The sequence below is a fragment of the Polypterus senegalus genome, chromosome 3, assembly GCF_016835505.1.
Source record: "Polypterus senegalus isolate Bchr_013 chromosome 3, ASM1683550v1, whole genome shotgun sequence".
Lineage (NCBI taxonomy): Eukaryota > Metazoa > Chordata > Cladistia > Polypteriformes > Polypteridae > Polypterus > Polypterus senegalus.
The window spans coordinates 179,540,811-179,566,417 of NC_053156.1; the positions used below are offsets into that span (position 1 = coordinate 179,540,811).

The window sequence follows — 25,607 nt, forward strand, 5'->3', positions numbered from 1 at the left end:
ATTAAGAGTTACATACTTTATATCTTTTCAATCTCAAGATTTTAAGGTGGGGACTAAACTTAAAACTCCTGGCCTCTCTAAGGTGGTCATGTGTCTATGTCTCCATTAAGAGGGGATCAATAGATTATTCCCCTTTCCAGAATGAAAAAGAAGAATATGTAAGCACTCACCACAGCACATTCACAATGTTTGGGTATCTCAATTTGACAAAGGCAAGTACATTAAAAAAAAATCTAAATCAATGACATGACCATCACTGAAGCATAAGCCAATTGTGTATTTTACTATAATAGACAAATGAGAAGGATAGATATACACTGTAACATTCAGAAAGGGGTGTGACATTTTCAAAATTTTGTGGTGTTTCTCCAATTCTTAAATAGTGCGGTTGGGATTAGCATTTCTGAAAAGACATTTTTTTTTCTTATGATTAAGTTCTCTGCTCATTAATCATTGCAAACTTAAAACGTTAATCCTTTGCCTTAAACCTGCAATTGTGCAAGTTAGGTTCAGGATATTGATTGCTGGACATATTTTTTCTTAAACAGAGAAAGCTCAAATCCACTCTATAAAGTAGGACTAGTGAATTATACACATCATTGGCCTCACAGAATGCATAATGTTGGCTTGATCTTATTTTCGTTTTTCCAGAAACACAAGTTTGCAAAATACAGGTTTTTCTGGAACAAAATTAGCTCAATTTGTATCGATCATGACCTACATTAGCTAGATTTTATACCAATTTTGCTTTCTTCATGAGTGCAGCAGCAGGCTGAAATCAGTGCAGGCTCCCAACTTTTCTGCTCTGGAAAAGACCCAGAGGCAGGTTAACGTTCTATTAAAAGGATTTCTTGAATCTGTGTATGGTTACGTGCATATTTCAAATATTCCACTTGTTCAGGAAAGTGAGTTAAAGGCATATACTGTACTACACTGTCTGTAAATCACTCTACATAAAACAAGAATAATCTGAAATAGTAGTGGTCAGACTCAATTGGGGTTTGTGGGAAGAAAAAATAAAAAGGCCTAATTGTATTGCACTATTCCTTAATCAACTGGTTCAGCTGAACATATATATACTTTACAACCATTAACATGCAAAATCTCTTCCTAATAATAAATATTTTGTTTAAATGTACAACCAGTGCTTTTCCCTCTGCACAAAAATTTCAGCTATTGATACAGACCATTTTATATGACTAGGCTTCACTCAAAAAAATTAAGAATTTTAGAAATGTCCCACTTGAATCATGCTAGTTTACATTGAACAGACTTCTCTAATTTTGTGAAAGATAGTTCATGTTGGATGTCTATACACATCCATCATCACCATCTTCTTCAAACCAGTAAAACTCGAAGTGACTGAACAAACAAGTATAGGGTTACAATAGGGTTACAAGAAATCAACCATACTTTATAGGTACTATCTGAAAATCCAATTATACTTCAAAAACCAATAAGTTATAAGCTCATTGTTATCACTTTTATCACACGGCTTAAAATAAACACACAGCAAAGCACTTCATTTTTGCATTAAAGAAAGGCGGATGAAAAATTATAAACAATGCCAAGTTAATTTTAAATCAAAACACTACTGTAACATACTACTAATAAAATGCACAGCTATGTGTGCACTTCTTAAATGTTGTCAAAGTGCATATTTACAGTTTCTTAACAAACATTTTTTTCCCCCAGATATTAAAGGCAGCACTGATGAAGCCGAGATGGAAAATACTTAAGAAAAGTTAATAGATCACACAATTAAATAATTGGAAAACTGACACGTTATCAAGCTTTTCAAAACATGTCTTTCTTTTCAAGGTTTAGACCAATAAGAAAGATGAACATGTTCATTTAACAGTGTATTAATTTATTGTACATTAAATCAATTATGTAACACACCCAGATTGTTTAAAAAAATATCTTAACATTTGTGATGTTAAAACAGTATTTCGATCACTAATTTAAGTAATCCAATGAAAACAGTCCAAAAAACTGATTCTTCTTCTTGTATTTCCTCATCCCGAAAAGTATAGGCCTTTTGTTTCTCTACATCCTCAGCAATGTATGAAGTTGCTGAAAAAAGATCTTCATTAACTGTCCGATCACAGTAGACTTTCACCTCAAATTCACTTTCCTGGTGTGATGGATGGCCATATATTCCTATACCAACTGGTCTCAAGAATTCTATAGGGACAACCACAACATCCTGTCCACAGGTTGCTGACTGCAGTTTATAATTGTCAAAACTGGGGTGCAAAGTTTTGTCAGATACATAAAGGTCAGCATCACCTTTAAGACTCTCCATATGAAGAATAATCTTTCCATCATGGTTTAATCTTAAATAGCTGTAATTACCTGCTCCTATATGACCTTGAACTACATGAAGAAGTGACCATTCATCAGGAACCATTTCGTCTTCAAGAGTTTTGATAACACACAAAATCTGTGAAATGAGCAGGGATGTTAGAAGATTACTTCTCTCCAGATACATGATTAGTGATCCCAGGCATTGGTAGTCATTCACTCCAGTCACATAAAATTGCTCCTAAAATAAAATAAAAAAAAAAAAAAAACAGCTGAATCTAAGTTTAAAGAAAATATAACACAATAATACAAACAGTTCATCCTTTATCTTACCAAGTTCAGGGAGGACTAGAAATGTGTACATTGCATAGCACACAACAACTATCTATTATCCAGTATATCTCCCCAACACTGCAGAACCTCCAAAGCCCCGGTACTCCATTATAAACAAATTAAATGCTTTCACCAGGATAGATTTACCTGAATTACATAGTATAATCTCTCAACTGAAACCCTCCACCTGCGCCCTTGACCCAATACCAACCAGGTTTTTCAAAGAAATATCAGGCGTGCTAATTGACAATATTCTGGACATAGTTAATTCATCATTAGATACGGGGGTCTTTCCAGACTGTCTTAAGACTGCTGTAGTTAAACCCCTGCTCAAGAAAAATAATCTTGACCCCTCTGCCTTTGAAAATTTTAGACCCATTTCTAACCTGCCCTTCTTAAGTAAAATTCTAGAGAAGGCAGTCATTTTGCAATTAAATGACCACCTCAATAAACATGCTATTCTTGATAAATTTCAGTCAGGCTTCAGAACAAATCACAGCACAGAAACTGCACTTGTTAAAGTAGTAAATGACTTGGGTAAATGCAGACAGAGGCCATTTATCTGTTCTCATCCTCTTAGATCTGAGTGCTGCATTTGACACCATTGATCATAATATTCTTAGAAATCGCCTTAGTCAGTGGGTGGGCCTCTCTGGCACAGTCTTAAATTGGTTTGAATCCTACCTGACAGGGAGAAAATTCTTTGTGAGTTGTGGTAATCAAATCTCAAAGACACATGATATCCGATATGGTGTTCCACAAGGCTCTATCCTGGGTCCGCTGCTGTTCTCAATCTACATGCTTCCGTTAGGTCAGATTATCTCAGGTTACAACGTGAATTACCACAGCTATGCTGATGACACACAGCTGTACTTATCAATAGCACCTGATGACTCTGACTCTTTCAATACACTAACACAATATCTTACTGGTATTTCTGAATGGATGAATAGTAATTTTCTCAAACTAAATAAAGAGAAAACTGAAATTTTAGTAATTGGCAATAATGGATTCAATGAGGTTATCAGAAATAAACTTGATGCACTAGAATTAGAAGTTAAGACGGAAGTAAAAAATGTAGGGGTAACCGTTGACTGTAATCCGATTTTTAAATCGCATATTCATCAGACCACTAGGACAGCATTTTTTCACTTAAGAAACATAGCAAAAGTTAGACCTCTTATATCATTGAAAGATGCTGAGAAATTAATTCACGCTTTTGTTTTCAGTAGACTAGATTACTGTAACGCACTCCTCTCAGGACTACCCAAAAAAGACATAAATCACTTGCAACGAGTGCAGAATGCAGCTGCTAGAATCCTAACTGGGAAAAGAAAATCCGAACACATTTCTCCAGTTTTGATGTCACTACACTGGTTGCCTGTGTCATTCAGGATTGACTTTAAAATACTGCTTATGGTTTATAAAGCCTTAAATAATCTCGCTCCATCTTATATATCGGAATGCCTGACACGTTATATTTCAAATCATAACCTTAGATCTTCAAATGAGTGTCTCCTTATAATTCCAAAAGCTAAACTTAAAAGAAGTGGTGAGGCAGCCTTCTGCTGTTATGAACCTAAAATCTGGAATAGCCTGCCGATAGGAATTCGCCAGGCAAATACAGTAGAGCACTTTAAAACACTGCTGAAAACACATTACTTTAACATGGCCTTTTTATAACTTCAATTTAACTTAATACTGATACTCTGTATGTTCAATTCATCATAATAACTATTCACAGTGCCTCCAAAATCCATACTGACCCCTACTCTCTCTTCTGTTTCTTTTTCTGGTTTCTTTGCGGTTTTTTTCTTTTCTTTCTTCCTGCGTCACCACCACCTACTCAAAGCATCATGATGCACCAACATTGATGGACTGAAAGTCAGAAGTCTACGTGACCATCATCATCAGGTCCTTCCATGAAAACCCTAAATACAAAGAGGACTGTTTGACTTATGTTAGGTAGATTGCCCAGAGGGGACTGGGCGGTCTCGTGGTCTGGAACCCCTACAGATTTTATTTTTTTTCTCCAGCCTTTGGAGTTTATTTTTTGGTGTTTCTGTCCACCCTGGCCATCGGACCTTACTTATTCTATGTTAATTAATGTTGACTTATGTTTATTTTTTTATTGTGTCTTCTATTTTTCTATTCATTTTGTAAAGCACTTTGAGCTACATTTTTTGTATGAATATGTGTTATATAAATAAATGTTGATTGATTGATTGAACTGCAAGAGCACACAGTTGAAGGTGCTCCAAGTCAGAAACATAAAATCCATTCCACCGAGTTTGTGCAGAAGGACTTAAACTAATTTACCACTGTGAAAATACTGATAGGCCACACTGTAGAGCATTAAAACTGAATATGAACTTGTTCTTGTATTCTCTCATTACTCCTCAAACAGCCTCAAAGGACGAGAATAATAAAAAATATCTCCATACATGACATGGCATCATTGCTGAGAAATTATGGAGTGTCACATCCCTCCTTCCTCCCCATCTATACTCCCCAAGGGAACCTAGGACATACCCTTGGAAATTACAATAGGTGGTCCTACTGATTGAGAAAAACAGCCAGTGACTAAGCCAGCTGCTTACCAGTGACTGAGATCACTGCCACAATGGTGACGAATTTGATAGTGTATTCCTCACGATTACCAAGGGTGGCTACGTCTTCACCCATGCCAAAAATGGTAGCTTATTATGATAAAAAAAAATGGAAGCTACTAGTTAAAAAAATTTAATTTAGTTAAGGAAAAAAGGGTTATATGTTCTTTCTAGTACTTGTACCTCAAGACCGGTCTGTACAGATAGATATATAATACTTCAAGTTGGCAGCTGAAGGATTTGAGGGACAATGACCCCTTACAAATGGTCCTCCAAAATGCACTGTTCAGCAATTGGTGAAAAAAATGGCTTATTACTGGTTTTGTGAACAAAAAATGCTTCTGTCCATAACTCAAAGGTCATTGCAGACACTGAAGATCACATGGAAAGAAGTCTTTCTAAGTCAACAATGTAATTAAAACTGCCAGATTTGTCAAAAACTGTCATGTCAGTGTGTTCTTCATGCTGTGTTGGCCATTTTTTTTGCACACGCTCTAGGAGGTGCATCAAAAGCAGTATATACATACAGCATTATAATTCACGGTTTGGTGCCTACCTCCTTTTTTTCTCTTTTATTTTTTATTTTTATTTTAAGTGCTGCCTACTCATAAAATGCTCTAACCAATAAAACAGTCACATTACAGTGCTCAGTAATTGATGCAATCATTGTTTTTTTGGGGGGGGCGTGTTTAACTTACATTCATTGGCTTCTCAGTTTGATCAATTCATAATCTTCTATTTAACACATTGTTATCAAGTCACAAACAATATAGGTTCAAGTATCGGAAAAGCTAATTCAATATCTATTGCATATTGATTATTAATCATAAAACAGAAACCTGTTTAAAACATTTGTAAATAAAAACATCAGAAAAATTAATGATATTTCAATGACAAGAAGGTTGGCCAGTACTTATTAAAATTATTTTGAAGAAACACCTACAGTAACGTAGTCCTGAAGGAAACCAGTTTATGGTTCTTGATTCAGACTAACACGCTAAATAAAGATATACTTCAATCACGAGAAACAACAGGAGTTTAATATTATAAAAACCGCTAGCATTTAGCGACAATTTAGATAATATAATTAAAAGTATATAACACATTAGCACAAAACACTGAATACCCATAATAAAATGTATGTTAATTAGCTAATAAACATCTTACCTGCAAAAGCATAAACTAATTATGTAAAAACATATGTGAGGAATGTTATGTTAGGCGGCAGGTCATAAAGATACAAATATATAGAACCGCCTTTTTTTGAATAAATACAATGGCAGATGTGTACAGCGTAGTCACCTGTAAAATTAATCTCAAGCATCGTCTTTAAATAAACCAACGAAAGCGCTGTAAAAAGGGAGCTAACCTGAACCTCATTGGAATAACACGAGAAAAGTTGGGTAACACATATTAGAACTGGCCCCCTTTTTCTCTCGTTAGCAATAAACACTATCTGTATATCGCTTAAAAGAATTAATGGTCATTAACTAATATATTTTCTCCCTGAAAATCTTTAAAACATTTTAAAAATTACCTTTGATCAGCTCAATCTCAGCAAAACATTTAACCGTGACCTCATTTCTACAGTTAAAGAAAACGTTAGCAGAAAGTCTCGCGAGAACTATAAGGAGGAAACTGCTGTTCGCACTTTCCATTTTTAGTGGGCCGTACAGATTAGGTAATGTTGATAGGTGGATTTTAAAGAGTATTATATATTTTACTATGAAATAATAAAGAAATGTATGGGCACAAAATTTACATTGTTAACTATCGCGTGTGTTATGAAATGTATATCCGTTTAAAGATTGTTTTGAAACTAAAAAAAAATTGACACTTAAGTACCACCGTACAGCGCATTAAGATGACGTCGAATATTTGCGCAAATACTGAAAGTGCCGGAGAAGTGCTTGTAGGTGTGTAGAGCTATATCCTGTCTGATTTTCAAGTATTTCACTTTAAAGCATGCAAAATGTGTATTTGTTTAAAGCATTAGTTTAGTTTACATTTAGCCTATTGGAAAGTAATAGTTATAACTCTAGACATTGTAATTAATGCCATTTTGTTTATAAGGAGGTGATATAGCTGCCAAAATTCGGAAACCAAATTGCAGTGCAGAATGTCACATAATGTAATTGCGAATTTAAATAATAACAGATGGTCAGATTTCATTTTCATTATTATGTTTACTTGGACTCAAGTCAGAAAATGTTGCTTTAAGTCTAAGTGCCTAAGGAACATGTCATCGTTAGGCTTTAGCCATTGTATTGTCTTCCTCTTTAAAGGCATTTTTTAAGTTGCTTTATGTGAGTTTGTTCTGTTTCTTTTGTTTTCCATGCTGCTATCGCCATGTGTTTTTCTGACTTTTTTGCTTTTGTTTTGCCCGGGGATTCCAGTTTTTTGAGGTGTTTGTTTTCCTTATCGTGTGTCCAGTAAATTCAGTTTATTCAACAGATTGGTGACGGTTGGTTCATCCGTCCATTTCTTGGCAACAGTGAATGCAAGACATAAACTAAGCCATGGGGGAACCTAATGAAAACAATCATTCACACCAGGACACTTTAATGTTGTTAGCGAGCCAAGCATGCATGTTTTTGGAAACAATGATAAAGCGCAAATAACTATACAAATTTTGAATTAAGTGCTATGGAGTTGTGAGAAAGCAGCTGTATTGAATGTGTTAACCCTGTTGGTTGGTCTTTAACTTCAGTTCTTAATTACGGATTATATTGTGCCACCAACTTAATTAGTTATCTGTTGACCAGATTTATTTTTCTTTATACTTAACCTTTATGTGAGGTATAGCAGCCATGAATTAACATTAGAATTGTAAATCTCAAATCCATGTTTTTATGCTTGTATTACTGAACATCTAGGACCCAGCTCTGGCTTTCCTCATTTTGTTCTAAGTGTTCCAATACAGCCTGATTTGCTGACCAGGTTGTTTTAATATGTAAACTAAATTCCTTTGTCTGGTTGAGCAGTTTCATGTTTAAAATCGTTCATATTAATGTTATCTTCTTAATGACCTTTGTTGTGATATTAATGGTTAAACAGGTGATTAGTTCATGTACAGTATATTACTGTCTTAGGACTGATGTTCCAAGTGTGGTCAGGTAGCCTTTTGCCATGTTTTAATATGTGTTTAAATTTATTGTTGACTTCATTCATTATATGAAACCCTGGGAACATGGGGTTAGATTTAGTAGATGCAGTATTTCTATATTATCCTGAATACATTTAATCCATTTCTCTACAAGTACCCATGGGAAGCAGCTGGTTTTTCAACTAAGCTGTCTAAGTGTATGTATGCCTGGACAATTTTGTGTCTGTTATACCATATCATCTGTTAGTTTTCCACTATGTAATGTCACCTTATTGTGATCAAATGTTTGGTTGTTGGCACAGTGCAAATGTCAATTACATTATGAATGCAATCATGTGACTCACAGGGTTTTCAGCTGTGGTGTCCTCTTGATGTTTTGTTTTTGTACAGCTTGGGATATTGCCTCTAGATAGAACTTGGCTCTGTGGTTCAAGATAATGTATTCGATGTTAAAGATCTTGGATATCAACCATATTTACTGGTCACATTTTTTTTTTATCATTGTACACATTCTCTGGCATCAGGTTTTCCTTGCTAATGCTGTTGATATGGTAGATGGTATAGTTTTACCTTGTAAGTGGCTTGTTTATTTTGTATGTGGTAGTGTACTGTAAATTTTGTGCTTTTATTATTTTTACCATGGGATTATAGTTTTCAGGACACACTTTTTCACCCTTTTGTTTGTAATACTTCCAAATTGAGCTACCTTTTGGTACCGTTTGTTTTAACTGAATCTGTCTGTAATGATACAAATCGTACTTAATGTGCGTCTATTTAAGTGAACAACATGACTCAAAGTTGTAATGTAGCCATGCAATTAAATTTCCTACTTCAACTAAAATCATTTAATCTAGAACGATACGCTGTTTAAACTTTTATTGCAGGTTACTCAAATGATGGTTAATCATTTCAATTCCAAGTACTGTACTTATCTTAAACTTAAAATGTATTCTATAAAGCATTATCCACCAGTGATGGAAACTCCAAAGCACCTCTCTCTTTTTAAGAGCGTGGTTAACAACGTGAATTTTATTTTTAACATCCTCATTTAGTTTCATCAGATTTTATGTATGTGCATACTTTCCATATATCTTTCTTCAGTGTCAAGTCGGGCACATCCCTGTCAATTCTGTTTATTTACTTTTATGTATGGAGGCAGTGACAAGGCTAATTGCATGAATGTATAAGATTTCAATTTTTCTTTTGAGCTACTATTTACTTGTTCTCAATTACAAACAGATATCAAATGGCTGCATTAACTTCATCTGCTGTCACAACTCTCACTGTAGCAAATGATAACCTTTTAAAGATTTTGCTTTAAATTGCAATAAATGTTTAATGTTGTTTCTATTTGCATATATTTTGTAAAGAATGTTTATTTAATTTGAACTTGTATTTAAACATTAAAGTACTTTTTAGTAGACAAAGTATTTTAAATAGATGTTAAAAAAATGCATAATTTAAACAGAGAAAGAGAGAGGCATATTCACACACACACACACACACACACACAGAGCAATAAATAAGAAAAGTGAACAAGGGCAAGGACTTAGTTAAGGATGAACAACAAAAGCTGAGAGACAATGTAACCAAGGTGTCATAATTTAATAAACCCTGAATGTTCTATGAAGTAGTACAATGCAATGTTTTTTGTAGGCTCTTTCTTTGATACAAATCTAGATATTTTAATGTCTGTATAGACATTCTAGTGCCAACAATTAAAGTAGTTTTGGCGGATAATGCACCTTTTAATGATCGATTTTATTTTGATATATGTTCATCAATCAGCACAATCTGCCCAGTCCAGTTTTAAAACCCGAGAGCCAAAGACTTTATTGGCAGCATTATATAAGGCATGAGCCAACCTTGGGCACACTCCTACAAACACTGCACTGTGGATACTGGGGGAATAATTAGAAATTAATCAATGTTTGAATATTGGTACTGCCTTGTGGTAATGCCCTTACTCTTTTGCTTACTGATGATTTTTTTTTTTCTTGTCTTAACAGTACACCTGGTGTACAAGCATTACTGTTTTTGACATGGTTTCGGCTTTGGAGTAAGGGATCTATGTTCCTGTTCCACTTTATGAATGTCCTCGAGGTCATCTCAAAAAATGTCTGTGAAGAATCTGGAAATTAATACAGTAATTTTGTTTACCTCGCACTAATCTTAGTTCGCTGTGGTATGTAAATTGTACTTATAAGTGTTTGTTTTCCAAATGTGCAGTTTTCTGGTGTACTTTTTATTTTCTAGTTTAGCTTTGTTTTGATGTCATGTTAATGCACAGTGCTTTTTATATGCCTATTAAGATCCATAACTTTTTACCAAATGAATTTTTTTATAAGCTTTAGTATAAATCAGCAGATTCTCCACTTTTTTTATTTCCTCAAACCTGCAGTTAAAGTAAAAAAAGTATAAAAGAATACATTTGTTAAATATTAAAACTTGTACAGTTTTTTCACAACCGTACAGTGATTTGCACTATCACTTAAACCTTTTTGAGTTCCATTGTAAGCATGCATATTTGGAATTTGCATGTTTAATTTATGCCTGTGTGAGTCTTTGTAGATACTCTGGTTTTCCCTCACATCACAAAAAGTGCAAAGTAGATTGATTTGCTGTCTCGTAGATTGCCTTCCTACATTCTGTATGTGAGTATCCCCTGCAGTGGACTGGTGTGTGTTTTTTTTTGTTTTTTTTTTTTTTAATATAAAGGGTTTTGGTCCTCCTTTACCCCGATTGTGCTAGGATATAAGATAAAAATTACTGAGTTGGCACTCACTTATAAACTGGTTTGGGAGCTGGGGATAGTGTAGAATGTTCAGAATTTCCAAAACATTGCTGGCATTCTCAGGTCTATGATGAATTCCATCCTTTGCCCACATTAACAATTCTGCTGGTTTGGTGCAAACATGGCATAAAAGATTTTTAAGGAATTTTGTAACTTGTTAAAATATTGAAGTGTCTTTTCAAACTTAATTGAAGAGTGTCTGTCCTAAAAATAGATCCCACTCTAAGCAACACTGTTGTCATAGATCATGGCATGTTGTAAAATGTATATTTATTTTGTATGAGTACACAGATTTTTTTTTTTGTTTTAATGTGCTAATGTACCATGTTTAAAGTGCTTTGAAAACTAACAAGTTTAAAGGTAATTTGTCTGTTTTTACTAATTGCTCTTCAAAATGTTACTGTTGCATGATTGTCTTACCACTTCATGACCAGATGTATCTTTTAAACTGTAGAATAAAGTTTATATTCATATGCATCTTTGTCTTCCCGGGTTGAAAATGGAGTAATGCCATTTTTCTGGCTGTCATTTGTAACTTAAAAAGTTGGCTCATTATTAGTTTCTGTGAGCAATGCAGGTTTTTCTAAATATGGAGACAATTATTTAAAAAATTGTAAACTTAGCATTCTGGAGTTTAAATAAAAAAAAAAAAAAAATTTAAAAATTGTTCTTTAGATGTCCACAGAATGTGAAGTAAGGAGCTGTCTTTCTCCAAATGTCCATTATCTTGTTTGCAAACTGGGGCTGGAAAAAGAAGAAAATAACATAGATATTGAAAGTATTTTACTCAATACTGGAGTAATTTGCTGGAACACCATTGCTGTTTGTATTAAATTAATTGAACCAGGTAAGTGTAGATTTATAATACTGATAAAACCGTTACATAAAGTCAAAGATTTAGTTTAAACACTCTGAATAAAACACTTATTTAAAAAAAAAAAAAAAAAAAAGAGACTTTATAGTGGGCAAAACGGAGAAGTAAATTACAAATGGCAAAAGGTGACAGAAGATCAAGGAAAAGCCCTTCAAGGCCATAAGTGAGGAAGTGATATACTGGTCCTGCCAGGAAGTTTATCCCATATACATGGTATGTGCCCCTGAAGGGTAATCAGCAGGGCTACCAGTATTTGAAAGAGTGGGGTGGAGTGGTTGCTAGAAGATTGTTTTCCTCAGGACAAAGATAGTAGGTGAACAGGCACTTTCATTGGAAGAATGATGTTGAACAGGGTTAGTAAGAGAGTAAAATGTCCCCTGAATTACAGAGAAATACATAGTCAAAACTTGGAAATTTTGCTGTTTTATTAATGAGGTCCATAATGTAATTGGGCAATAATTATTCCTCTTCACTCTTTCATTTGGCAGCACACAGTCCTGAAGGAAAGGGGAATTGTATTTTAAGAAAGTTTGCAAATTGCCTAAGAGACCTGATCTCTTAAGGCATAAGAGAGGGTCTATTGTCAGGGGTTGACAATGGGCACTGTGGCATTTTGTCCTTGGGACTTAATATTATCTCTCCTGAACCCATAATTGATTCTGGAACAAAGAGACAAGTGTCCCCAAGACATCACTTAAAGCTTCCTTGAACTCTGAGTCTAGTTGAGTCTGGAGTCAAAGGAGGTTGTGGCAAGAACTTGACTATCAGAGTCTTGAGAATGACATAGAGAGCCAGTTAAAGTTAGTGAGTGAGCAAACAATAAAGAAATCAACATGGGCAGCAAGTCTTGGGGATACGTTTGACATATACTGCGTAGGTGGGCATCTGAACATACCACCCAATATTCCAAGATCTGTTGAAGAAGCACCAGAAAGGCTACAGAATTTGTTCTCTGGTTGCTTCATATTATGGTTTGAATTCTTCCCACCTTGATCATTACTAAGGCTTATTTATTTTGTATATTCTCACTTTCTTGGCATTATTCTGAATTGGATGATGTTTAAGATTTACCCCTGTGTTCTCAATATATTACACATATTTACAGTGTGATTTGTGTTGGAATAACAATATTCCTTCAGTGAATATTAAAAGAAATACAATTTTCTCTAACCAAAATAGTTAGGACAAATCTTGTTTAATGATCCTATGACTTACAAATGATTAGCAAATCACTACTGAGTATCTTAAATTTTCCTTCTTTATGTAAACATGGGATACTTTGCCAAATTGGGCCATGAACAAATTGGTAAATGGTAACGCATCATGCCTAGATAGACTGTTGTGTCCAAATGGGGTTATGCTACAATTTTAAAAGGAACTTATTGTCAATAACACCAAAAAATGACAGATAACCTCTAAATTAAGAAAGTTTAGGATTACTGTTAGGCTACTATAAATAGGTTCATATAGACCCAATGCACTAACATAATGATGTTGAAAACCATATCCAAAAACTCATCAAAGCATCTGTACTCTCATTTTGCCACAAAAATGTGTTTAACTACACTTTTTGACAAAAGTATTGGGGCACCTGACCATAACACTAACAGGAACTTTGCCATTGCATTCAAATGCATAGACTTGAATATGGAGTTGGTCCTTCCTTTGCAGCTGTAATAGCTTCCACTGTACTTGGAAGGCTTTCCACAAGTTATTGGAGTGTTTCTGTGGGAATTTGTGCCCATTCATTCTGTAGAGCATTTATTAGGTTAGGCACTGATGCTGGATGAGAAGGCCAGGCTCACAATCTCCATTCCAGTTCATCCAACCATGTTTTTTATGGACCTTCCTTTGTGTACTGGGGCACAGTCGTGCTGGTATCCTATCAAAGTACCATGCTTGAAGTCACTGATCTCTTCAGAACTACCCATTTTGCTTTGCAAATGTTTGTAGATCGAGAACTCGTGGCTAGGTGCTTGATTTTATACACCTGTGGCAATGGGTCCGATTGAAACATCTGAATTCAGTAATTAAGAGGTGTGTCCCGGTACTTTTGTCCATGTCGTGTATGTTTACTGTTTTTTTTCCCCTTAGACAAAATATAATATTAGATAAAGCTCTGAAGCAATTCATTGTGACACATAAACAGAAACATGACATCAGGTGTAGGAATGAATGTGATTTATTGTGCCCACCCAGAGGAATGCCAATAAATGAATGTAAGATGAATTTTAGGTTAGGCAGTTATTAGTTTTGCCTTTGGCAATACTGGCAGTTTGATCAAATAATTTATGAAGGCTCCTAGTTTATTTACCTTTCATTTCCTCTGTTGTAGGAGACTGGTCTCTAGCCTTTAAACTTCTATCAAGGCAACTGAAGCACACTCATTTTTAAGTAACAGAATAGTACAATTTATTGATAATCACAAGGATTATATAAATATGATAGCTGCTGTATGTTGACATATAAGACCGAACACAGACTTAGTAGACTGACAAACATATAACGTAGAGAGGCTGGATGTTCACTTGCTTTTTAGAGTTCCAATTTACCTTAGCTTAGATAAATTGTTTTGCAATGTTAAGTCTTTAAAGGTGATATCTGATGTTGTGTGGTGGTGTTGCTTTGTTGCTCATTCGTGTTGAAGTGGTAGATACTTGTGTTGGAGTGCACTCCACTTTCCTACATGATCAATTTTTTATGGTGTTCTGTGATACTGCTTTCTCAGCTTGCTTTCTGCTGTTAGGCCCTTTGCTGTGTCTTCTGCAACTTCATAGGAAAAAGCATTACTCTTTCTTGCTGACTCTCAGCCTTCAAACAGGCTCACTATTTAGCCTGGCAAACTGGATCTCAGCTCTCTGGTCCACAAAAAGAAAGATTATTGAGAGCGGCTCATCAGCTTTGAGAGAGAGAGAGAGAGTGTTTCAGAGATTTTCAGTTATTTTTGCAGAGTGTGGTTAGAAGTGACCCTGGGCTCAGTGCCCTAGGGAATCCAGTTTTTCTCAGAATTCCCTAGAGAAAGCTACCTATAAGAGCCCAGGATTCCCTAGATCAGATGAGTGCAACTCGTTTAATCCAATCATGAGAAAGTGTTTTATATGTTTTCAAACAATAGTTAATTTTGGTTGCGTGCAATGAGGAAAATATAAAATTTATCTGTGCTTTTCGCTGTATCAGTGCACGCTCCTAATCTCTCTCTCTCTCTCCATCAAAAGTTTCCTGAAACTTATTATAGGCAGGTACCCTTTATTCTTAAATGCCCCACCTATAACTAGGTTAATAGTAGTATCTAATCTTGAAGGGTGATAAATCATGGTGGTGGGTAATTTTTTAATTTAAATCTAAATTAATTTGTATAAATATCCTTGCACCTAATGTTGATGACAGAGCTTTCATTCAAAATGTATTTGCATCCATCCCAAATGTGAACACTCAAAAATAATGGTTGGAGACTTTTAATTGTGTACACTGCAAAAATATTCACACAGTTTGTAATGGACCATAACTTATCAGACCCATGGGGATTTTAAAATCCATACTCAAGAGCATATTCCTTCTTCTCATAAGTAAATCACTGTCACTCAACAATTATTTCTTTATCCTGTATATAAATGTCTACGTGTGGAAGTGTGTGTGTGTGTGTGTGTGTGTGTGTGTGTGTCCGGCCCGGAAGTGAGAGGTAGAGTTGGGGTAAGGGCTCCACCTCCAAGGAAACAGAAAATGCGCTTAGCTGCTAATAACACAAGCGAGGCCAGCACATCAGCAAAATTAAACCTCAGAAGAAAAAACGGTCGCTTAGCCACTAACCTCGGCTAAACGGTATCCCTTTCACTTTTCCTCCCACTGCTAATGCACAAGCGATGTGAGCACGCCTGCAAAATGAATCCTCCTAGTAGACAGGTGTTCGGAGTAGTTCCTTTCAATTACCTGACTGCTCTACATTTCAATTTTTTTTCTGATGATTTCAATAGTTTCTAGGACCCTGGCTTTTTACAGTGCAGGTTTACACAGCTAGTAGACAATTTATTGCCCACTATCAAATCTTACAAGTCCAGCGCTATCGTTATCTCTGATCATGCCCTGTGCCCTACACACTACTCTCATAGGTGGCATCTTTACCTCATGTCATTAACTAATGAGAACTGTACAGAATTAATCTCCGAACAAATTGTTTTTAGAGACAAATGGGGGAGAAAAAAGATATTTTCCTTACTTTGTTGTTTTTAAAGATTTGCTCATGCTGTTGGCTGTCCTCTCTTTCTCTTGGGTGGGCTTGAATTCTGATTTGTTAAGTTTGAAATGTTTGAAATGTTTTCAAATAAAATACAAAAAAACTAGGTGAATATCAGTAATGATTTTTGTTTAGCTCCGTAAACTGTTCTCAGATTTGTTATAATACATCAAAATTATTGACATAAGCATGAACTGCAAAAAGACATGAATATGATGTGTTATTGGAGACTTGGGAGAATAATAAGAGTGCCTATGACACATACTGTACTCTAGTCTTTATTCACTCTTGCTGTTGCTCTCTTTTTTGCCAGTTTTACCTAATTATTTTTTTAATGTAATATTACTTTTCATGTTGTTTTTAAAATGAAAATTACTTATTACATAAAATTTATTATCTGTATGCACGGATGATTAATTTTAAATAACATTTTGTTGTGTATGCACAAACAAAATCTTAGACTGTAGGACTAATTAATGTGTTGACTTGAAGTTTTTCTTAATGTTCATTATATTATTGTTTACTCATTAGACCTTTTTCGTTGACCACTTACTAAAGAGTAACTATTTTCTAAATCACTATCAAATAGAATGACTCAATTAAAGTCTCAATTTTATTTAGTTTATGTAGTTATTTTGAAGGCAGTATTTTATAACCGCTAATGCCAAAAGCCACTGACAGTTCTTGGTGTGTTTTTGTTTTTCTTGTATTTGTATTTTTCAGAAAATCGCATAATAGACTATGTGGAAAGTATAAGGTGTTTAGGGCCAGTTTGTAAAACTGTTCACACATATATGAAATCAATAATTCCAGATTGTTTTGACAAAGAGTATGGAATTTGGTTTAATTGGACCAACAGGAAAGAGGTAAGTTTAATAAATTTATGTGTAAGAGCATGAGAGTTGTATTTTAATTTGTGTTTAAGTGTTGAATAAAATTTGTGCTTTTAGTGGACAATGTATAAAAATTTATCACAGTGCATTATGTACAAAAATCTTAACACAACTATTACTCAATTTTTGTTTATTTAAAAAAAGTTATCCAAAAATGAACATGCAAATATAATTTTTTCCAGGTATTTCTGGAAATTTTTTCTTTTCTGTCCTCTTCAGAGACAAGTCCTGCTTTATGTCTAATGAAGTTAACATCAACTCTTGAAAGAGCTTTGGGTGATGTATGCAAATTATTATTGTGAGCTTCTCTTTACATAAATATATTTTGCATCCATTGGCGATTCTAAATTGGCCCTAGTGTGTGCTTGGTGTGTGGGTGTGTTTGTGTGTGTCCTGCGGTGGGTTGGCACCCTGCCCAGGATTGGTTCCTGCCTTGTGCCCTGTGTTGGCTGGGATTGGCTCCAGCAGACCCCCGTGACCCTGTATTCGTATTCAGCGGGTTAGAAAATGGATGGATGGATGGATTTTGCATCCAAAAAAGCATTTAAAATGTAAGAGTGAGTGATAAGTCATACAGAAAACAAAGTGTTTTACTATTCACAGTACAATCTTAGAAGCATTTAGTAAAGTGCATAAATATTTTTTTTTTATGATTAACCTTCCAATTGACTGAAAAATACATTTTCTTATATTGTATGCTCTGATTAAAATATAGGCTTTGTATATTTAATCTCACAATTGCATCTTTATTTTTATACTAAAAATACTGTAGTAATATTTTGTCTGCAAGACACAGTAGAGACCTATGAGAATAATTTTGTATATGAACACTTTTCCGACATGCATCAAACAGTATACTGGTGATCCCATCTTGTTCTGTAGGGTTCAGCTAAGTGTGTTTTGAGTGTATACCGTAATCTAGATTGAAAAGAGTTTTAAGTTCATTTTTAAAAATGAAGTTGTCTGTCATTCTGCAATTTTGCTTTTGGTCAATTGCTTACAACTTTCACTTACTCATAATTATACAGTGAATAATAGTTCTGGCAAAGTTATGTCATTTGGCATGTTATGGCTTAGTTATCATTTTTCAATTAGAATTTTAAATCCCATGCTTTTAACAAAAGACTTTTTAATTTGCCTTTGTGTTTCATTTCAGTTGTGGTAAAGTCATACAACCGGTAATGCAATGACACATTTTGTATTGGCAGTGTTTTGTATAATGAAATTTAATACAACAAAATATCTACTGCAGACCATTTTGCAGATGGGACTAACCTGGGGTGATATCACAAATAGTATAGTAATAATAAAGAAGGCTGTAAAGATGTAGGTCAGAACTAAGAGACCACTGTTTCTTCAAAAAATGTGTTTATTTCAAGTTACTATGTTATAAGAAACTCCCTTAATAATCTCTGCAATTGTAATTTCTTTTTTTTTTTTTGCATGAATTTTTACTTTAACATTTAATCTAGTCCTCTGTTAAATGCACAACCTTTTCAAAGACCAAAAGGATCTTTGTGGCAATACAGCAATGATACATGTGACTTTCATTCTGTCCATCGGCCTTTTTCTCTGTGGATCTTATACCATTGTTAGATATATTCAGCTGGCAGGTCAACAAATCCTGAAGTTTAGTCTGGATAGCAAGCCCTAGGAGCATCCATGCCAGACTGTTTTCTCTGTTTTTTTTTTTTTTCTCAAAACCATAAGTAGCAGCCAAGGCTTTGGGTTTATTTTATTTTATTTCATTTTTTTCCCCACATTGTTGTTGCTTGTATCCCCAAAAAACACTTAGCCAAGATTACCTTAAGTTTTTGTGTGTGCTTCAGAATTAAGTATTTATTAAAAAAATTTGAGAGATTTGTGCCTCAGTTTCGTAACCAATGCATACGTGCCATGGAAATGTTGTCTTTGTCACTTTTTCCAGCACTGTCCCCCTACTTACCCACCCTCGCCCAAACACATACCACCTTACCAGTATTTCACACTATGATTTTGGGACTGAAAAGACTAAGGGCCACATGCATTAACAGTGCATACGCACAAAAATGTTGTGTATGCCTGTTTCCACGCTTACTTTTAGATGTATAAAAACTAAACTTGCCCTAAAGCCACACACATTTTCATGGTATGGTCTCCCCTTGTGTATGCATGTTTCTGCTAGGCAAACTGGTGACACCCAGCGTCGGAGCAGTGCTATTATTTCTGTTGTCTGCTTTTCTTTTTTTTTTTTTAGATTTACATCTATGATGCAGGTTTTATGAAATACACCGAAATTAATTGCTTATCATTTACAAATTTAATTCATTTGAATGTAATCAATCTGTAACAATATAAAGGTGCGCAAAATGTCCAAACTAGTCCAACTACCGTGGCTGCTTTAGTGTTGTTAGAAGACATTGCAAATGGAAGAATTAAAAAAAAAAAAAAATTGAAATATTAGGGATTCATTGTATAGTGCAGTCTTGGATTTTTTTGATACTAAAACATTTTCTTTTCTGAAATTGCATATGTTTGCCTTATCTTGATTTTTACCTGCTTTTCTCATATATGTTCTAGGTGCATGTTATGATGAACAATGAATGCCCTTTCTTGCTAAAAACTCTTCTTCTTTCAGAAGAATTATCACATATTTTTGGAGCTGCAGTGGTAATTTTATGTATTTTGATTTTTCTATGCACTTTAAACCTCGTAAAATTCACTTTAGATTTCACTTCTATTTAAAGTTTTCATTATTGTTTCATTTTGAGGTTAATTAATAAATTAATTAATTAATTAAATAAAAATCTCTTTTCCAGAGTGCACCACTATTTTTGTCTGAGTTGTTTTAGACACCTCTGCCTCTTGTGACACAATTTTAAGAGATCGTTTTGTCTCACATTACCATTCTTTAAATGGATTTAAATCTTTCCACAGCCCTTTCAAATCCAAAACAAAGTATAACTGAAGAAGTTTCAATAAAGGTTGTGTATGATCAAGATGAGGAAGTACAGTACAGTATATGTGCTGCCAGGTAGCGCAGTATTTATTTGATCCCTAATACAGAAACAAGGAAGCTGCATTTCTGTTTTTGCAAAGGTTTACTGCATTTTTAGAGCAACTTTTAGATAAGTTTAATAGAAAATTTATTTTACTTTAGAAATACTTGCATTATTTTTAGTATACTTTTAAATCTAATTCTTTAATGTTTGTTTTTTTTATTTTAGTTATTTAAATTTAATAAGAACAAGGACTTCAATTTCCTAAAACAATCCATAGATATTATCTCGGTATGAAAGAATTTGTATTTTGCATATTTACATACCTCGGTGATCTTGAATCAAAAAAAGATATTCATTTCTTTTTTTGCTGCAACAAGATATGAGCCTGGAGTGAATGGTTTAATCCAGCATATTGCAGAGTACATTAATGCGTGTACAAGCAAACACAAACACTGTTACCTACCCTACAAGTCTTTGGCACATGGAAACTGAATATATTTTTATTAATATTTAAATGTAGATGGATGTGCTACGTGTATTCATGGGATCTCCTAAAAGTTTGAATCTAAGAAATTTACTTTGGCATGGTTTTGCTTCACCTCAGGAAATTCCCTCTATGTAAGTTATCTCTTTATGTGTTACATAAATATTACCTTATCATTGGTGTTTATGGATTGAAAAGTCTGGTGGGGCTATATTAGAATTTTCTGTGATGTGTGCAGATATCTCTAATATTAACATTAAACTTAAATTAAGTAATAATATATTTCCCTGTTTTACTAATATTGTGCAAGATGTGCAAGCTTATGTAACCAAATAAAAAATAATCAAATAGATGCTAGTGCCTGATCTGCCTTGCTTGGCATAAGCACATTGCGATACCCTGTGAAATTGTAATTGTCTAACAAAATATCGATTGAAATGTAAAGTAAACTGAGAGTTCAGCTACCATCCATTGCCCAGAATGGGCAATCAAACTACTTTTAGCTGAAAAAATTTAAGCCACAGTAACATGGAAAAAATATGCAGACTACACACACATCACTCTGGGCCTGATTAGTAGCTATGCCAAGCACCATGCTACAACATGACTACTTCACAGTGCAAGGCCAGCAAAAAAAAAAAAAAAATTGAACAAATGATTTTTAAATACCTGTTAATTTTATATGCAAGACTGTGATTCTTTACAATGCAAATCATAACGGGTTTGTTTTCATGAAGTGGCCAGGACCCACATAATGTTTCCTTGCTGGCTTTTTCAGATTAACCAAAATTCAGAAGGATGGCCTGATTATGCCAAAAGGTCAATATACTGCTCAGATCTATCCTGATGAGTGTTTGGTCTTCTGCTCAATGCTTTCCTGATAGTGGAATGCTATCTTAAATGTTTTGTCTTTTTTTTGGATTGCTATGGCTACTTCTAAGGGAGCAAAAGGTTCTGGACGACTTTGATGGCTTGTGCTACTTTTCTTTAACTTGGAAAAGCACAAACAGGAACAGCAAGCAAGCAGTTTTAAACTAATTAAGCATGTCTTGTTAAAATGCCAAGAATAAAGGGTATCTGGCTTTCAAGCCCCATCTCTAAACTGGACATTTCAGGATGCTCATGCACGCACACCTACCCAAGAGTAATCCTAAAATACTGCAGGGCTAATAGAGCTAACCCTTTCAGCCAAAAATAGGCTAGCAATGCCTGGTGTCATTTTTCTTTAGATTTTGGCCAACATTTGTAAAGCAGACCAATTTATGCAGAGAACACTCATGCACACTCTCAAAATTACTTATGCCAATACATGCAATGTGTTGCTTCTGACATTGGCTTTGATTAAAACTCTACAGTTTTCCAAAACAAAAGAATCAAACTTCTAACTTATACTCATGAATCAAAAGCAGTTACATTTTTTCCTATTTAATCCATAAATATTTACAGTATGAAAACATATGCCATGAACAAAATTTCAGCTCTTCTATCTCTCTCTCTCTCTCTCCCTCCCCCACTCCGGTTTTACAATAACTCATAGGTGTTATAATGTGTAAAGATAAATATGCTGCTATTTTATTGCTATTATATATGTATATGCATTTCAAATATTCATAATTAAAAAAAAAAAAAAAACACTTCTTGAAAAGAAAGGCAAGGAATTTTTTTTCTTTTTTTCCATTACAGGTACTGTTCTATGTTGCTGTTGATGGTAGTTGGACTTGGACAGATATTTCAGAATTACAAGTACAGAACTGATTGCATTTTGGTTCACCGAAATATGTTTAGTTTTAGTCAGTGGGATCAGCTTTTTATTTTTCCAGGTAAATGAGTGAAACATTTATATGTGATTCAGTTTAGAAAATTACGTGGAAATTATATTAATTATAGGGATGCACAATAATATCGGATTTATATCTGTATCGGCAGATAATGGGTTAAAATATTTTTATCGGCATGGGACGGATAACTAAATTGGACCGATAATTCGAACCGATATTGATGACGCATTCACTGTGTTCCGGATGTGCCAGACGTTTATGCGACGCTGGGCTACTGTGCGAAAATGTCTGCAGTGTGGAAGTTTTTCAAAGTGAGTCAGAGCAACATAAAATATGCCATTTGCAACACTTGTTCGACTAATGTTTTGTGCGGAGGGACCAAAGTGCGAAATTTCAATACCACCAACTTAATTACACACTTGAAGACACGCCATCCTGACAAATATACAGAATTCCTCAGAGCAAAACAGGAGAATCCTGCGCCACCGCGCACATAATCAAAAACTAAAGTTGCTGAACGCGTTGATCAGTTTGAGAAATCAAAGAAATTTTATAAAGATAACCCTAAAGCTCAAACAATTACTGCAAAGGTGATGGAATATATTGCTTTGGACGATCAGCCATTTTCTGTTGTAGAAGATAGGGGATTTCGAAGGCTGCTTGAGCATCTTGAGCCCCGTTACCAGATCTTCCAGAGTTAAAAAAGATTGTGGAAAGTCATGTGCACAAACTCCTTGCTAAAGATGTCTCAGCCATAAGCTTTACCACTGATATATGGACATCTGATACGAGTGCTATTAATATGCTTCGTTTAACTTCTCAGTGACTCGACCGCAAGTTTGAATTGCAGAAAGCAATCTTGCACGCCCAAGAATGCTCTGGATCATACATGGGTGCTGCACGCTCTGTGGCGTTTAAAAGAATGTTTGAAACATGGAAAATACCCAAAGAGAATGTTCATGTAGTATTACGAAACAATGCACGCAACGTTGCAAAGGCTATAGAGGAATGCGGGATCGCAAGTTTGCCATGTATGGCTCGTACTTTACAGCTTGCCGTGAACGACGGCGTACTATCCCAGCGCAGCGTCTCGGATACAATAGCTATCGGCAGAAAAATAGTTGGTCACTTTAGTCATTCACAATTAGCCAACTCGTGTCTGAAAACTATACAAACTCAACTTGGTATGCAGCCAAAAATGCTTCAAGACGTTTCGACTAGATGGAACAGCACATTCTATATGCTGCAAGGCTTGCTGGAGCAGAAAAGAGCCCTTGGGGCTTATGCCCCCGATTTTTAGTTACCTGCAACTCTAACGCCTAATCAATGGGTTTTGATTGAGAACATAATCACACTCCCTGCTCCATTTGAACAACTGACAAAAGAAATTTGCCAGTCTGAAGACTTGGCTTGTAACGTTATTCCTTCAGTTAATGCTTTAAAACGACTGTTGATTAAAAGCGCTCATACTGACTTAGGAGTCAAAACCAGTAAAAGTGCTCTCTTGGATGCTTTAAACAATCGTTTCATTGATATTTACACAGAATCCATGTACAGTGTTGCCACTATTGTTGAACCAAGATACAAAGACCGCTATTTCGATGCAGATGTAAAATCACTGGCACTCAAATGTTGCAAGCTCAGATGGAACTTGCATCGAACGAAATGCAGACGAATTAATCACAGATTGTCCACAACAGAAAAGGTCCAAGATAAATGATGAGGTGGCATGCACGCTCTTCGAAATGTACAAAGAAATTCTTGAAGAGAACACATTGATGCCTCGGTAAACGGCCAGATGACAACAGAGGTGAGTTTAAAAAAAAAAAAACTCTGTGGAGCTCTTTACAACATTGTTTTAAGTAAATAACTAGTGCTGTTGGATCGAATATCATTATTCTAACATAATTGGAATGTATAAAAAAATCTTAGAAGGCAAGAAAGTAAACGGCAATCGAATGTAAAAGAGCGGTACGTTGGCTTTACCTCGCACTAACTTTGGCGTCATGTTACTTAGACGTGCTGGACACTACTGTGGGATTATATAGATCTGTTTTTTGCACGTAACTATTTTAGGATCAGCCTATACGTGTTTCTAAATTGTTGACCCATATTGTTATTAGTCATTAGTTAAACGGTCGGCATCTTCTGTGTTAAACACACCCATTTTAAAGATCGCTAGTTTTCATCAAGCGACTAAACCAACTATAAGCCTATGCTTCTTTGCTTCATATTTTTGTTCGGTGCGTATTAACTAAATAGTTTCATAAATAAAGACAAACTCGTTTTACATTTTTTTGTTACTTTGAAAAATGCTGTCTTCTAATAATTGATTATAATACACAAAATACTTAAAAGACCTCAACAAAGTAATATTTAATACACTGGTTTCATTTGTAAAACACTTAAAGGGTCACAATGCTTCAGTTTATTTACTGTAAAAAAAAATAGACAGGGATATAAGGTCCTCTGGCCTCTAGGAAAAAAAGAAATAACATGACTGCATTTACTTTGGTTAAGCAATCACTGACAATTTTGTTTGTTTTTCTTTTGAACATTGTCTTTAGAAAGTGTCAGTGCAGTGTATGTCTTATGTTGCTTTTTGTGCGAGAGCCAATCACATTCATGGAAGCCACTGTTTTCACCTGAGTTTCTTAAGCAATAATGAGCATCTTGTAAGCAGATCATGATCTACAGTGAAAATCAAAATATTAATAATAAAATATTTCAAAAAAAGCAAATACAATACAGACATGCATTCAATTCAAATGCCATATACTTATTTTTATTGTAAGGATTCTAATCTTAATCTGACAGCCCTGGTAAAAGCCAAAATGCAGATCTATCTTTTTAAAGATGACGCAGAATATAATACTGTATATGTATGCATGCTACTCGGCAGGTGCAGGGATTTCTTTCTGAAGCACCAATATACTGGAACAACAACTGGAGTCGGTTTCCTACCATTGCCAAAGTAGCATGCAAGTTCCTGTCATCCCTATGTACTAGCGTGGACAGCGAGAGATTATTCAGTTTGGCTTCTAATGTGATCAATGAAAAGAGAAACGGAATTTCCTGCGACAAGGCAGAGATGCTCTTGTTCATTAAGAAAAGCCTCCCCACCATGCTTAAAAAATAGAAAAGAATGATAAGCCTCCAGAAAAAAAATATTTATTTTTTACTATTGTACACTTTTCTGTTTTTTAAAATTCTAGAT

At 34.8% G+C, this 25,607-nt stretch overlaps 2 protein-coding genes across 8 annotated transcripts in view; one reads left to right on the forward strand and one right to left on the reverse strand.

Moving 5' to 3' along the window:
- Window positions 1-1,849: 1,849 nt before the first annotated feature.
- On the reverse strand, window positions 1,850-6,881 carry c3h6orf120 (chromosome 3 C6orf120 homolog). Its single transcript, XM_039748265.1, has 2 exons — window positions 6,787-6,881; window positions 1,850-2,548 (listed from the first exon to the last, which is right to left on the reverse strand). Exon 2 carries the CDS (start codon window positions 2,492-2,494, stop codon window positions 1,940-1,942), a length of 555 nt encoding a protein of 184 aa, XP_039604199.1. The 5' UTR covers window positions 2,495-2,548; window positions 6,787-6,881; the 3' UTR covers window positions 1,850-1,939.
- A 2-nt stretch (window positions 6,882-6,883) lies between these two features.
- LOC120525720 (endoplasmic reticulum membrane-associated RNA degradation protein-like) overlaps window positions 6,884-25,607 on the forward strand; it is a 109,334-nt gene continuing 90,610 nt past the window's right edge. The window contains exons 1-8 of one of the 7 annotated variants that reach the window (XM_039748258.1): window positions 6,884-6,930; window positions 10,365-10,501; window positions 11,825-11,996; window positions 16,978-17,120; window positions 17,330-17,428; window positions 19,707-19,796; window positions 20,649-20,746; window positions 22,296-22,432. In XM_039748258.1, coding sequence (XP_039604192.1) covers window positions 10,448-10,501; window positions 11,825-11,996; window positions 16,978-17,120; window positions 17,330-17,428; window positions 19,707-19,796; window positions 20,649-20,746; window positions 22,296-22,432 — 793 coding nt within the window. In that variant the 5' untranslated portion in view covers window positions 6,884-6,930; window positions 10,365-10,447. Of the gene's footprint in view, window positions 6,931-6,983; window positions 7,166-10,364; window positions 10,541-11,824; window positions 11,997-16,977; window positions 17,121-17,329; window positions 17,429-19,706; window positions 19,797-20,648; window positions 20,747-22,295; window positions 22,433-25,607 lie in introns of those variants that run through there. The other 6 variants (XM_039748263.1, XM_039748260.1, XM_039748257.1 and 3 more) reach the window with 6 other exon arrangements.